The sequence below is a fragment of the Natator depressus genome, chromosome 2 (assembly GCF_965152275.1).
Source record: "Natator depressus isolate rNatDep1 chromosome 2, rNatDep2.hap1, whole genome shotgun sequence".
Classification (NCBI taxonomy): domain Eukaryota; kingdom Metazoa; phylum Chordata; order Testudines; family Cheloniidae; genus Natator; species Natator depressus.
In genome coordinates this window covers 94,688,683-94,702,762 of record NC_134235.1, presented here as the reverse complement: position 1 = coordinate 94,702,762, position 14,080 = coordinate 94,688,683, and the positions used below count along the sequence as shown (strand labels likewise).

At 40.1% G+C, this 14,080-nt stretch overlaps 1 protein-coding gene across 2 annotated transcripts in view; it reads right to left on the bottom strand.

Moving 5' to 3' along the window:
• Positions 1-14,080, bottom strand: part of DOK6 (docking protein 6) — a 423,151-nt gene that overhangs the window by 109,034 nt on the left and 300,037 nt on the right. For both annotated transcript variants that reach the window (XM_074944708.1, XM_074944709.1), the window contains exon 6: positions 6,695-6,833. In XM_074944708.1, the coding sequence (XP_074800809.1) occupies positions 6,695-6,833 (139 nt within the window). The remainder of the gene's footprint in view (positions 1-6,694; positions 6,834-14,080) is intronic.

Genomic DNA, 14,080 nt, shown 5'->3' with positions numbered 1-14,080 from the left:
ATAGCATCCTGTCTGCAAGAACTCACTTATCAATAGCTGGGATGTGAAATTCTCATTTCTTTGTTGTTCTATCACTGTTCTATCACATTTCCCTATTGTTTGTCTGTATAATCTCTGTCTGGGTCTGTGATTGTTTCTGTCTGCTGTATAATTAATTTTGCTGGGTGTAAACTAATTAAGGTGGTGGGATATAATTGGTTAAATAATCATGTTACAATATGTTGGGATTGGTTAGTTAAATTTCAGTAAAATGATTGGTTAAGGTATAGCTAAGCAGAACTCAAGTCTTCCTATATAGTCTGCAGTCAATCAGGAAGTGGGTGGGTGTATGTGTGGGGGAAATGGGAGCAGGGAATGGGGGTGGGGAAATTGGAATCATGTTTAGCTAAGGGCAGGAATGGGAACAGGGACACAGGTAAGGCTCTGTGGTGTCAGAGCTGGGAAGGGAGACACTAAGGAAGGAAACTGGAATCATGTTTGCTGGAAGTTCACCCCACTAAACATCGAATTGTTTGCACCTTTGGACTTCAGGTATTGTTGCTCTCTGTTCATGCGAGAAGGACCAGGGAAGTAAGTGGGTGAAGGAATAAGCCCCCTAACATTTATTATGATGATGAGGTGAGATGCACCAGCTGATTATAAAAGTGCACAGCAACTATATATAATTTTTTAGGACAGACATGAAGAAGAATATTGTATCAAATTAGAACTGTGGGAAGAATTTGGAAGCAGTTGGATTGTTGTCCAGGACATTACATTCAATACCTATGCTCTTACACAAAGTGAAACAGGACCATTAACAACCACAAGTGTTAGGACCTTGGTTCTTTATCATATCTGAAAAATGGTAGAACAATACCCCCTTGGGTATCAAAATTTGAGTAGAGTACCATGGTTTCCTTCGTCAACACGTTTACTGTTCTCCTTGCCTAAATGACACAGTTTAAATTTATATGACTTTGAGACAGAAGTAGATTCATAGATTCCAAGGCTAGAAGGGACCATTGTGATCACCTAGTTTGACCTCCTGCATAACACAGCCACAGAACTTCCCCAAAATAATTCTTGGAGTATAACTTACAGAAACATAGATAGGAGAAGAGTGAAAGAGAGCTGTATAGACACCGTAAGTTGTAAGAGGTTAATCTTTTGTAAAATGTCTCATGTCAGAAGAAGAAAGAGTCACCCTCTGAAATTTCATCACTTTCTCATCCACCATGCTAGTGAATCGCCTTCCTATAATTCCTGTACACTTACTAAAATTGTACTTGTTGTGCAAATATATAAAATTCTCTGTTTTCCAAATACTTTGTTTCTAGTGTTATTGACGTACGACTGACATCAGCTGTTTTCATCTTATTCAAACCTTATTTTAAAAATGTTAAATTACAGTTCTTTTGAGAAGACGTAAATGAAGTTTTACTGCCACCTCTTGAAAAAGCAATTTTTAGGGCTATTAAATTACACATCTCTGTCCTCAGCCAATCATAACAGAGTCATTCACTCACAAACAGAACAATAAAACTTACCCTACGCATTCAAAAAGATCAAAGTGCATTGCAACCCATAATTCCCCATTCTACACATCCAAACACGAGACTGGTTGTGTGTGCCTTTACGTTGGTGTAAATCAGGAGTAACTCTAATGAAGTCAGTGGTGTTATACCAGTGTAAAGAGGGGGTAGGTTTGAGAAGAATCAGGCCCAAGAGTCCCACTTGAAAGACTCGTGGGAAATTTTTACTGGTGCAAGGAGATTAGACACATAAGGATCATTAGGAACAACTGCATTCACATGCTTTGATAATCTCTGAGTTTCTTTTATAATTACCAGTAGAACTGGCAATAGTTGACATCCTTATTGATTGTAAAAAGAGAGATGCAAAGGATTGAATGGGCATACAGAGTGAAATATTCTCTCATCCCTAGAGACGAGGTCTACAGCTAAAACTTTTGCCAATATAGTAATGTTGATTAAGATGTGATTGTCGTTTTACAACATTTTTATACTGACCAAAGCCTTAGGATAGATGCTGTTATACCAGCAAAAAAGTGCTTTTGTCAGTGCAGTTTATTTTGTTTGGGGAACTGGTATAAGCTATACCACCCAAAGCACCCCTTTGCCAGTATACACTGTGTCTATACTAGGAGGCTTTACCTGTGTAGCAGTATGGTGAAACTTGCACTAATGCTGTTGCTTTTCTTTTGATACACAGAGGATTTCAATCATTCCCTCAACATTTACAAGCACCAGATGTACCAAAAATAGTAAGAGACAAATATTAAAACAAAAAGTACCCTGGAAGCCAATAACATCTTTTCATCTTGCACAAATAGCTACACGTACAACTTACTAATGATAAAACCAAAGATAGAAATAAGCTAATATAGATAACACAATGGCACAAAAAAAGCCTTTAATAGAAACCAGTCATTGTTTTATTTAATTTTAAATGTTATTAAACAATAAACACATTATTTTAAATGTTTTTGTGAAAATAAAACACCAGCAAAACATAATACTCAGAAATACAGTGATTCTGTCACCCTATTTTTGTCAAAAAGCAAAAAAGAAAAGAAAAGTTTTGCAACACTAGAAAACAGCTTTTATGTTCTGTCAGTAAGGTACTTCCAGCATCAAGCACAATTGTCCAGTGCCCTGTACCTTGTGGAGTCATGTACACCTGTTCAAAGGGAGTGTAAAATGCTGCTGCTGGGATCTGGTAATATTTCATAGTCACTTTGCAGAAAGTGCATGACAGTGTAAAATTTGGCATGTCTGTTTTTTCTTGGCATTGACTTTGGGGAAAACATGATCCATGCCTCCCATGGCTGGGTAAGTTTCTGACTGCAGCAGAAGCAGTGTGGTCAATTGAGTAGGGTGCCTCAACCCTTGTTCCAGGAGGTCTCCCAATGCCACAGTGTGGAGGGGAATTTGGCAAGGCACCAAGTGTATGTGTCTGTGATTACATGTATCTACTTGCCATTCTTTTCCATCGTGGTGATGGAAGGGTATATGAGACATTAGAGCAATTGCATCCCTGATACTGCAGTGGCTGCTATGGAGAAGCTTTGCTGCCATTTCATGCCTTTTGGAGGGTATTGGGAAGGATTCATTTTTTTTCCCATCCATTGCAACCCACAGAATTTTCCAGCATACAACACCGTTAGTGTTACTGTTCAGCAGTAGGTTTCTTAGCAGAGAAATTAGTTTATTGCTTATTATACTGAGATAAAATAAGGCTTTTTGTTTACATAATTCCCCAAACGTTGAGTAAGTTTTGCTACTAGCTATTAGCAATACCCTTATTTGACAGACCTCTTGCAGGAAAAATTAATCTTGCCTTTTCTTTATTGACAGAATTTGGTATTCTATGAATGTTAAAGTAACCCACTTTGCTTTTAGTTCTCATAATGGAGTATATAATCTATATACCTCATCAGGGTTGCTATGGTTAAAGCTTCGCAATCATTTCCTTTATAAACTCCATTAATCTTTTACAGTATTGGATTATAACAATTTTAATCTGGAGGAATTTAAACATAGCATTAGAGCATTAAGTATTAAAAATGCTACAGTGTTCAGGATGTAGCGTACAAAAAAATCAAAGCTATTACAGACAGTCCCTTCTTTCATTCAACTTACTGAGACTGGAAGGAAGGCGTATGGATGGAATTAGCCTCACATCTTTAATTTCCTGGTTTATATAATAATGTACTTATTATTAAACTTCAGTTTTTGTGTTTTGTTTCCTTCACTTTCAGTTTCATAAAAATTAAATGCAAAATCCCTATCTAATACAATATTAATTGCACACAGTTCAAGATAAAAAGAATCAGAAAAAAAGGAAAAGTTAACTAGTAAAGGCTATGGGCACAAGACCAAAGTGGGAACTTGAAGGCAGAATTTAAAATACATTTTTGGCCTCTTAATCCTAGATTTAAAACATATTTTTGTTTCCTTTCTTGCACTATACATTCACAACTTGTCTGCTAAGAACAAAGGGGGCATCTGGAGAAATGGTAGGATTACAATATTGGAGATGTGATGCAATGCAATCTAACTAAAGGGAAAACTATTTTTGTTAAAGATTTCATGCCTCTTCAGTTATAGGCTGATGGAGCTTCTCATATATATGAGACTTCCAGTAAATGCTCCAGTAAACTCAGGTAACAGTGGACTTACTGGGTATTAATATACATCAACAAACTTTCAGGCCTCTTTTATAAACCATAAAGCAGTAAAACAGTTCACAAGCCTATTTTGCCCACTTTGGAGGTCACCATCAAGTTTACATCCCAGAGACACAAGTGTAAAAGACATTGGTTGGATATTTCTCAGTCTGCTCTAAGAATTTAATGTTATTCACCATATGGTCAGAAGCACCATAAGTGATGTTTTTAAAACAGTCATCTAATGGCAGAGCCAAAACAATTTCAGTAAACAGTAAAGCTGCTGGAGAGCAGGTGGGAAGTCCTGAAAAATAAGTCCCATGAATAAATAAGTAAATAAAGCAAACTGTAGCCATTCTCTGTATTCTCATTGAAATGCCCCCAAAACAGTAGACATACAGGGTTCAATTCCTCCTGCATCAAAGTTCCATTTTGCTTTGGGGGTGGCTATCAAGCAGCCAGTTACGACTCCTTGATTCCATGCCCCCCGGAGGAGTCTGGGGGTCATTGGTGTAGTCACAGACCATAACCACTTACTATAGGGTCCTGAACTGGAACACAGAGTAGAGGGTGAGCCTCGGTTGCACTAGCAAATACTGCAGAGTGGTACTGCTTGGGGTAGTGAACTAGAAGACTGCCAGGGTCACGGAGGCAGGTGTGAGGACTACCTGACGCTGTTTGAGCAGAAAGACTTTGAAGGACGCTTCCCCCACCCCCAAAGGGGAATCAAAGTGTGATCTGGTCAGAGGCCAGAGTCATGATGCAGCCATGCTGTGACTCTGTGAGCAGGAGGAGAGCTGTAGATTGTAGAAAGAAGAAAGGGGGTGCTGAACTGGGCAGAGCTAATCTCCAGGATTGCCCAAAGAGGCTGCCATCCAGTGGTGAGCACAGAGTCCTATGACACCATCTCTAATATTCAATCACTTTTGTAAAAAAGCTGCTTTGTTATGTACCTAATTAGGGTTACCACCCATCTGGGTTTTATCTGGACAGTCTGTTTTTTGGCTTCTGTGTCCAGGTGCCATTTAGGTAATGGTCCCCAAATTGTGGGGCAGGGGGGCATGGTGGGACTGTTGGGGGGGGCACAGAGGGTCCAGGCCAGCCCCCATAGGGGGCAGGGAGGTAGTGCCACCCCTTACCCCAGCTCTGCTCCCGCCCCAGCCATGGCACCGGCTCCCGGCATGCGACTGGCCTCATCCACAGCCTCAGCATGGCTCCACACCTGGATGGGAGCCCGGCTGCCGACCCCCACCACAGCCTGGCTGTGGCTCTGCTCTGGCCAGGACTGAGGCTGTGGGCAGGGTGGGGCCGGGAGTGGAGCCGCACCAGGCTGTGGGCCTGGATGTCGACCCACACTGTGGCCTGGTTGCGGCTCCGCCCCTGACAGCGGATTGGTCCACAGACCCTGTCCCCTTACCCCTGTGTGTGTGCCCCTGCCCAGCAGTACCCAGCTCTGGGGGTGGGGCAGGAGGTGGCAGGGACACGGATAAGGGGGCAGCGTGGCCCTCAAAAGTTTGGGTACCGTTGCATTTAGGATTGCCAGGTGCCTGGTTTTCATCCAGAAAGTCCAATCAAAAAGAGAACCTGGCAGTGTCTGATCAGATGTACTGACCGGACACCAAAAACCTGATTAAAGTGGGGTGGGAGGGAGGCGCCAGGTCATTAACCCACATTAGCCCCTGCTCAACTGGGGCCACCTCCTATCTGCAGGGAGGCTCCTTGTCTGGCTGCAGCAGCTCCCGTCCCAGTTCCAGAGCAGAGGGAGTCCAGCTGGGTAGGGGGAGGGAGGTGGAGATGATCCAGCAAGCAATGGGGGCTGGGAAGAGGCGGAGCAGAGGTAGGGCCTGAGGGGTCTTATTACCACAATTAGAAAGGTGGCAATGCTATAACCAATAGAACTAAGATATTCTGTAGAGTAGTAAGTGTTTTGGGCAACTGGAACATCACTAAACACAGTTCCATTTGCTCTTTGGCGTTTTTGGCTTGGACCTTCTGCTTGTCTCCAACTTCATTTTAACCTTGATTTTGAACTCTCTTCTTCTCACCTTTCCTATGTCAGTAAATCTTCCTGTCTCCAGTTCTACAATATTTTTTATTTAGATTCCTCCCTATAAATCCTCAGCCATCACTTCTCACTGTAAGTGTTGCACTTCCGTTCTCTCTGGCTTCCCCGGATCTCTGCTCTCCAAATTCCAATATGTGTAGTGTGCTGCTGCATGCTTTGTCACACATACAAAGAAGCCGGTAGGACTGTGCAACCATCATCCCAAAATTCCAGGATGTAGTTGAAAATTACCTTCTGTTTCTTTTTTCATGCACTCTTTGAATTTGCTCCATCCAGCCTGATGGATTATTTCTTTATTTTGTGTATTATCATCTTTAAAAAAAAAATCAAAGTTGTTGGGACCGTTTTTTTTTAAATCACACAGTTATGGCATAACTAGCTGGAGCTGTACTCTGCAATCATCATAACTCTTCACTTTACCAATGGAAGTTTTTAAAACACGGGAGGTAAGATCTTACCCGTGCCTTTTGCTGCATCTCCATCATTAGTCTTTCATGTTGCTCAGCTATCGCCAGTGTTGCAGAATGGACTTTCTGATAGATCATCTCTCCTTCCCTTGTCTGAAAGGTGAACAGTCCTTCTCCTGTGTCACACATCCTGCGATAAGATTTAGGGAGTGGGAGGAATGGAAAAAAAGTAAGTACTTGTTTTATAACAGTTAAAAATTAATGCGCTGACCTCTATAATTCATGTGCTCACCCTGCTGTTGGAAATGACTTCTCAATTTTCATAGTAAATTTGTGGCATTTTGAACCTCTGCATGGTTACTTCTACCAGCAAAGAAATGTATTCTGAGAGACATGTGTGTGCAGAACTTTGTGAATGTAGCCTTTCGATTCAATTTTAGTCATCCAGCCAAAATAATCTGAACCGAATGAGAGGAGTCTTTATAATAAAATAAGAAACCTTCAGTAATGCAGTCAACTATTTATGGCTTTGTTTCAGATGCCTGTACTGGTGACTAGGCAATTAAATTTAATTCCCTTAACCACTTCATTACTGCCAAATGTACAAGGTACATCGTGCCTCCACTGTGCTGATATTTTAACAGAACATTGACACTTCAAAAATGCCATTGTGGTCTATCACTGGAAAGAGGTTGTATTGAGAGCGAGCATTAAAGGGATTAAGAGATAATATTCATACTGTTGGAGTACATTTGCATTAGGCAGCTTCTACAACTCATCTGATGATTACAGAAGCCAGTCAGTATGAATACATTCCGTACTACGAACTTTATTTGTATTATACAATTAGATTAAAATAATGCAAATTACAATATAAATTAAAATAATCTTTTCTTCCTTTGTGAAAAGTAAGTGCTGTGCTGTCTTACTCTCAGGACTTTCCCACGACAATACATGGAGGAAGAAGAGAGGTAGATAAGATGAATAACTGAACTGGGAAAGATTTTTAAATGTAAATAAACATTCAAGGGCAGGCGGTTAAAGTGAATATTGGTTCAAGAGGAAGAATTATGTGAAGGAGACATTTAGGGCCCCAGTTTCCAAAATGACATGCAACTTTGCCCCTGCAATATTGCATGTGGCCCCATAAAATCTACATTTATGCATGTAAATGGAATTTGCTCAGATAATTTGAATAGTCAGCCCACAAAGTGGTTTGGGCATGCAAAAATCAGCACACAAATAATTGTGTGTGCAATTTTAGAGGCTGAGTTGAAATCGGTTTGTTAATTTGGTTCAGTATTAACAATCAAGAGTTTTGGTATCATTTGACATAGGAAAATATTTGATTTCCTGGGCCATTAGTAAACACAATTTTTCAACTGCTCAATAATTTCTGTTAAATTTACAAGACAAAGATTTTGAAAAGTGACTAGTGATTTTGGTGTGTCTCCGTTTTTTGATGACCCACTTGAGATACCTTTAAGGGGCCTAATTTTTCATAAAGGGGCCTAATTTTTCACCCACCTTCTGAATCTCAGCTGCCTTTTCAAGTGCTTCACATCTAGCAATGAAAAATCACTAGTCACTTTTTAAAATCTTGGCCTTTTAAAAGTTCCTACAGTTTTATTTATTTATATTTCTTATAAGAATCTTAAAAGTTGTTTTTACATTAATACAAAAAAATTCTAATTCTACATAATGAGCTTATTTACCCTGCTTTGATAAACACCCATGAATAAATCCCCCTCCCAGACTAGGCATGTAGATCAAAGCTGGTCAAAATTTTTCAAAATTCAAAAGGTCAAGGAATTTTGTGTCAAAATTTGACAAAAAAGGATTAAAATTATATGAAAGTTACACTGTTTTTTATGACTAACTTTAATGTAACTTTCATATAATTTTTATCCTTTTTTGTCAAAATTTTGACACAAATTGAAATTTTGAAACATTTTGACCAGCTTTAATATTAGTAATACCTCCTGCAGTCCTTAATCTTATTTCTGTACTGGATTATTGTATTCAATATTTATGAAGAGGCTTAAACTGTTCAGATGATATCAAGACTGATCTTAACATAAAACATCAGGTGAGCATCAGGCATAGTTCAGCAGTTTTTCCTGGAAGGTGTACAAGAACAGTCAAGATCAATCTCCAAAAACTGTTTCAAGGGATGGGGGGTGGGCGGGGGGGGGGGAGGAGGAGAAGTGTGGAGAAGATATTTTTGGTGCAAATATTTGCTAACAGTCAATAGAGATGTGCAGTTGAATATGAAAAAGAAAATAAAGAGTCACACTCTTTAGAAAATCCAATCTCACTATAATATACTGTATCACCCCACTTCCAAAACAAAAACCAACTAACCAAACAAGATTCAATCTGTTTCAATAAGGAGCAGTAGAGGGTTATTAGCAAGCTTGGCATTAATTCAATTTGAAGGTAAAAATAAAAATATTTATATTAAATTCCACCTGAGACAGAAGTCTTTCTGTAAACATTGAAAATATTTTATGTATTTAGCCACAGGTCTCCAAGAAGCTTCTGGTACAAATGAAATGTCTCAAGAGATTTGAGACATTAAAGCAACAACATTTTGGTTCCCTTAGGGCATCATATAGCTGGCATTCAGCTCCTGTGTAAAGAGATCTTAATAAAATTCAAACAGCGTGAAATGGAAAGTCTGGAAAAAATTATGAGTTTCACAAACTGAAACAAACCACTATCTCTTTGCTGGTTTCAGAGGAGGAAAAAAATCAACAGGGATCACAACAAGAAAACAACAAACAGGGTTTGATTAAGATTCAAGAGTTAAGCTGCTTATTTTAACAAAGCAAAGCATAATCACCAGCCAGAGCCGATACAATCAAAATCTACTATCAAACTAAAAAATAGGAAACAATGAAGCTGGCCCATGCGGTGGTATGGCAGCTCTTCATGCTGGTGAAGCCTAACATGGAGGTTGTGTCTTCCGGTTGGAACCAGAAAGCATAGTGTGCTATATTATGCCAACATGAGGGAAGCTATTTATGGCAACCTTCCAATAAATGTACTGTGTTCTCCTAGCTAAAGATTCACTATACACGTAACTGCTCAAAAGGTGTGAGAGGGGAATAACGGGCACCACCCTCTAAGGTGCTGAGTGGGCTTAACTCCATTTGAAGTCAATGGGAGTTGAAGGCAATCAGCACTAGAGCTGGTCCAAAATTTTTTGGCAAAACTTTTTTTCTGTTGAAAATTACCATTGTGTTCAAACCAAAACAAATGAGGCAATGTAGGGATTTGAACCGGAGTCTCCCACATGCCAGATGATCACCGTAACCATTGGGACATTGGCTACAGGCGCACTAATTTTTTCACAAAAATTTTGAAAGGTCTTGGTTTTGTTCCACATCAGAACAAAACCAAATTTCAAATATTTTTGCAAAATGGAATTGTTTTCCAGCCAGCACTACTCAACACCATGCAGGGCTGACCCTTATGAAAGGAAAATGGTCTCTGGAAAGACTCAGTGGGACAAAGCTCTCTTGCTTCCATGTAGGCTTATCATAGACAATTACTCTCTCAAGGAGGTGAGTCCATTCCAAGGATAGTATAGAGCAGAGTCTTTTTGCTCAGCTGTCTGGAATATTATGATACAGAAAGGTAACCCTAATTATTTATATTGTTTCCCACAGATGACAAGTGGTTAGACTAGAAATAAGAGTCCAAGAACAATGAAATGTATATTGGCACACTGTGGGCTAGATTCACCCCAGCTGGCACAGAGAGATGCAAATTTAACCAGAGAAACCAGCTATAGCCTGAGGTGTGGGATTGATTCTTAGAGGTGGAGGTGGGGAGAAGGAGGGAGGACAGGTGTTTTTACCATTGTTGGTCTACCCCAGGAACTATGCTGGGAAAGGGCAGCTTTACTTTCTTCCAGGAGCTCCATAGTAACCTTGCCAGCAGAGACTGCCAAGCATACATAGAATCAGTACATCTCTAACTGCTCTGCTTATTGTCTGGCTATGCCAAAAGAAGGACAGGAGACATCTGACATGGGTTTAATCAGGCTGCAACTTTATTATTAGATGTCTGGGACTAACCGGCAGATAAAAGTGTACGGTTCAGGTAACCCCCTGTTTATTCCATAATTACCCAGGGGGATTTTACAGCTCCCCCTCTTTTCCCCTCCAGCAAATCCATTGCTGGGACCTTACCATCCACCCCCACCCCATAGGAGGGTTAAGATGGGCTATAAGAATTGGGGGTTGGCTCCCTGCCATGCCAATCATAGGAGTCCCCAACCACCCCCTCTTTTGTTCCTTTAATGAACACCTCTTTTTAAGTCCTTTTCCAAGCCATTTATCCGGTCATTGTATATCTTTCCTATGGAGTACCTATATGGGACATCTGCCCTACATTTAAATAATGAATTGCGACATATGGTCTACCGCCCGTCATGCCATGCATGAACAGAACCCACCTGAACCTGCTGTGGGGAAGGCGAAGAAAACCCCAACTGCATCCAAGCCAATATGGTGGTAAGGGCAAAATTCCTTCCCAGCCCCCCCCAAACAAGGGACGGCTAGCATAATGCCCACAGTAGGTGTTAACCAAACCTGGTATTTTACCATCTAAAAGGGGAGGGAGGGTAGGTGCTGCTTCAGTCCTGGTCTGTGTAAGACGGGAGGCTTCATGCGCAGATCCGCCACTTTTAAATCCTGCATTCCCAGGGGATAAGTCAGTGACCACGCTAGGGTGACCAGAGGTCCCGATTTTATAGGGACACTCCCGATATTTGGGGCTTTTTCTTATATAGGTGCCTATTACCCCTCACCCCCATCCCAATTTTTCACACTTGCTATCTGTTCACCCTAGACCACGCAGACCCTTTTTACAGCAGTTTTCACCCCCCTACTCCTCTCCTCTCCTCTCCCCCTCCCCACCAGCCATAAAGCACTGTTCCCTTCTTTTGGCCAGCCAGCCAAACACCCCCCCGCTTAAAGGTGCAGGGCAGTCACACACACACACACACACACACACACACACACCAGCCAGCACTGAGCACGATACAATGCTCTGCATAGCCCTTTTTATCCCCCAGTATTCTGTCCTCCACTTCCCTGTTGCACTGGTCCACTACAGCTGTGTCACTTTTCAGACTGCCAGGCCTTTACAACGAAACTTCCTCCTCCCCACCACAAGCTGCGCATCTTGGTTTACACTGGCAGAAGACAGCACAAATGGAGGTGAATTGAGAGCTACGTTACAATTTGCTAAAAAGCAAAGATTCTTTTTCACATTCAGGTCTGATGAATGCTGTTTAGCTGCGATCAAGGGAAAATTTGGAGGTCTGCAGATAAATCTCATTTTGCCAACTAGTTTCTCTCTAAACCTAAAGTGAATGCTTACACCCTTTCCAGTGTTAAGACAGAGCAGGAACTCCAAACCAGACAATCACATTCTTATGTCCTAAAACCCCAGTGGTATTCTGTACAGTTTTTAAAATTTATTATTATACAAGTTGATGAAATTCTTAAGAGTATATCTTTGTGCACTGCAGCTCTAGGCAATTAACAGTTGTGTTCAACTAACAGTTGAATTCTTATTTTGTCATTTAGCTACACTCGCATTTTGTTCCTTTGTAGAGCTGTGTCAGGAGACAAATACTCACTATCATGAAACACATTACGGTGAGTATGAGCATAGCTTTTATGTGCATGCACAGAACAAATATGCAAAGAGAAAGAGGGGAAGAGAATAAAAATGTTCATACTATGTCAGACTAATCGTCCATCTAACCTAGTACCCTGTCTTCTGACAGTGGCCAGTGCAAGATGCTTCAGAGGGAATCAACAAAACAGGACAATTATTGAGTCGTCCCATCCCAGTATCTGGCAGTAATGATTACAGGTTAAAGCCAGAAGTGGACAAAAATTTTCAAATGAAAAAAAATTTAATTGGAAAAATAGCCTTTCAAAATAGACTTTAATGCCAGAAGAGACCATCATGATCATCTAGTCTGACCTCCTGCACATTGCAGGTCACAGAACCTCATCCACTCACTCCTGTAATAGACCCCTCTCCTCTGGCTGAGTTATTGAAGTCCTCAAATCATGATTTAAAGACTTCATAGTTAACACTATGAACCTGCAAGTGACCCATGCCCCATGCTGCATAGGAAGACACTTTTTACCCCAAATTTCTGACACTATCAACATTTTTCATTTCCTGTAAAATGTTTATCATTTTTTGTTTAAATTTGGTACAGGAGAACCTCAGAGTTACAAACACCAGCGTTACGAACTGACCACTCAACCACACACCTCATCTGGAACCAGAAGTACACAGGCAGCAGCACAGACCAAAAAAAAGAAAAAAGAAAAAAAAAAAAAGCAAATACAGTACAGTGCTGTGTTAAATGTAAACTACTAAAAAAAAAAGGGAAAGCAGCATTTTTCACCTGCATATTAAAGTTTCAAAACTGTATTAAGTCAATGTTCAGTTGTAAACTTTTGAAAGAACAACCATAACATTTTGTTCAGAGTTATGAACATTTCAGAGGTAAGAACAACCTCAATTCCCAAGGTGTTCATAACTCTGAGGTGCTACTGTAAATAAAAAATGTTGATCACCATTTTGATTTAAAAACGTCAAATATTTTGGATAAAAGGTCAATTTCAAAATCCAATAATACTAAAATACTTTAAAAAATATTGTCATTTTCATGATTTTTGAAGTGTTGATTGGCTTTAGTTATGCACAGAATTAAGATTGGACTTCTTTTCCTGCCTCTGCCACAGATTTGCTCTCCGACCTTGAATAAGTCACTCTGGCCTAAACTATCACAACTGTTTTCTGATTTTGGGTGCCTCAATTTATTTACTGGAAAGGAGCGTTATAAAGGGGAAGTTATTTGTATTATTACAGAATGGTACAGATGGATGAATAGTCAAACATCGACCGGAAGACTTATGGTATGATCTGATGCAACATACAATATAAAGCTATGTATAAAATATGAAGCTATGTATGAGGACATCAGATTTGTTTATACTTTATTCTCTAGTGAACAATCAATATCAGTTTGCAGATTTTTAATTTATCATATTACAGTATGAATAAGACAGGAGCTACAGGAAATACCTGAGTTATTAGCATGTAGTTCTGTTCATTGACTCTGTTAGATTAATTGTTGGCAAACTGTGGCACAGTGAACACCATTTTAAAGCTAATTTTCCAGAACAGTAGCAAATGTTTCTATTAGCCCAGTAAATGAACAACAAAATATTCATCTGCTTTCATATTTGATATGTGCAGCCATATATCATACTAAACTGGGGATTTAATATGCAGTACCGTAGTTGCAGATGCCCACTATTATCTACAGAATACTTAACTTCAGGGTGCAAGTGGGCTGGTATGGGTCGGTATGGCATACCGGTAAAATGCCGG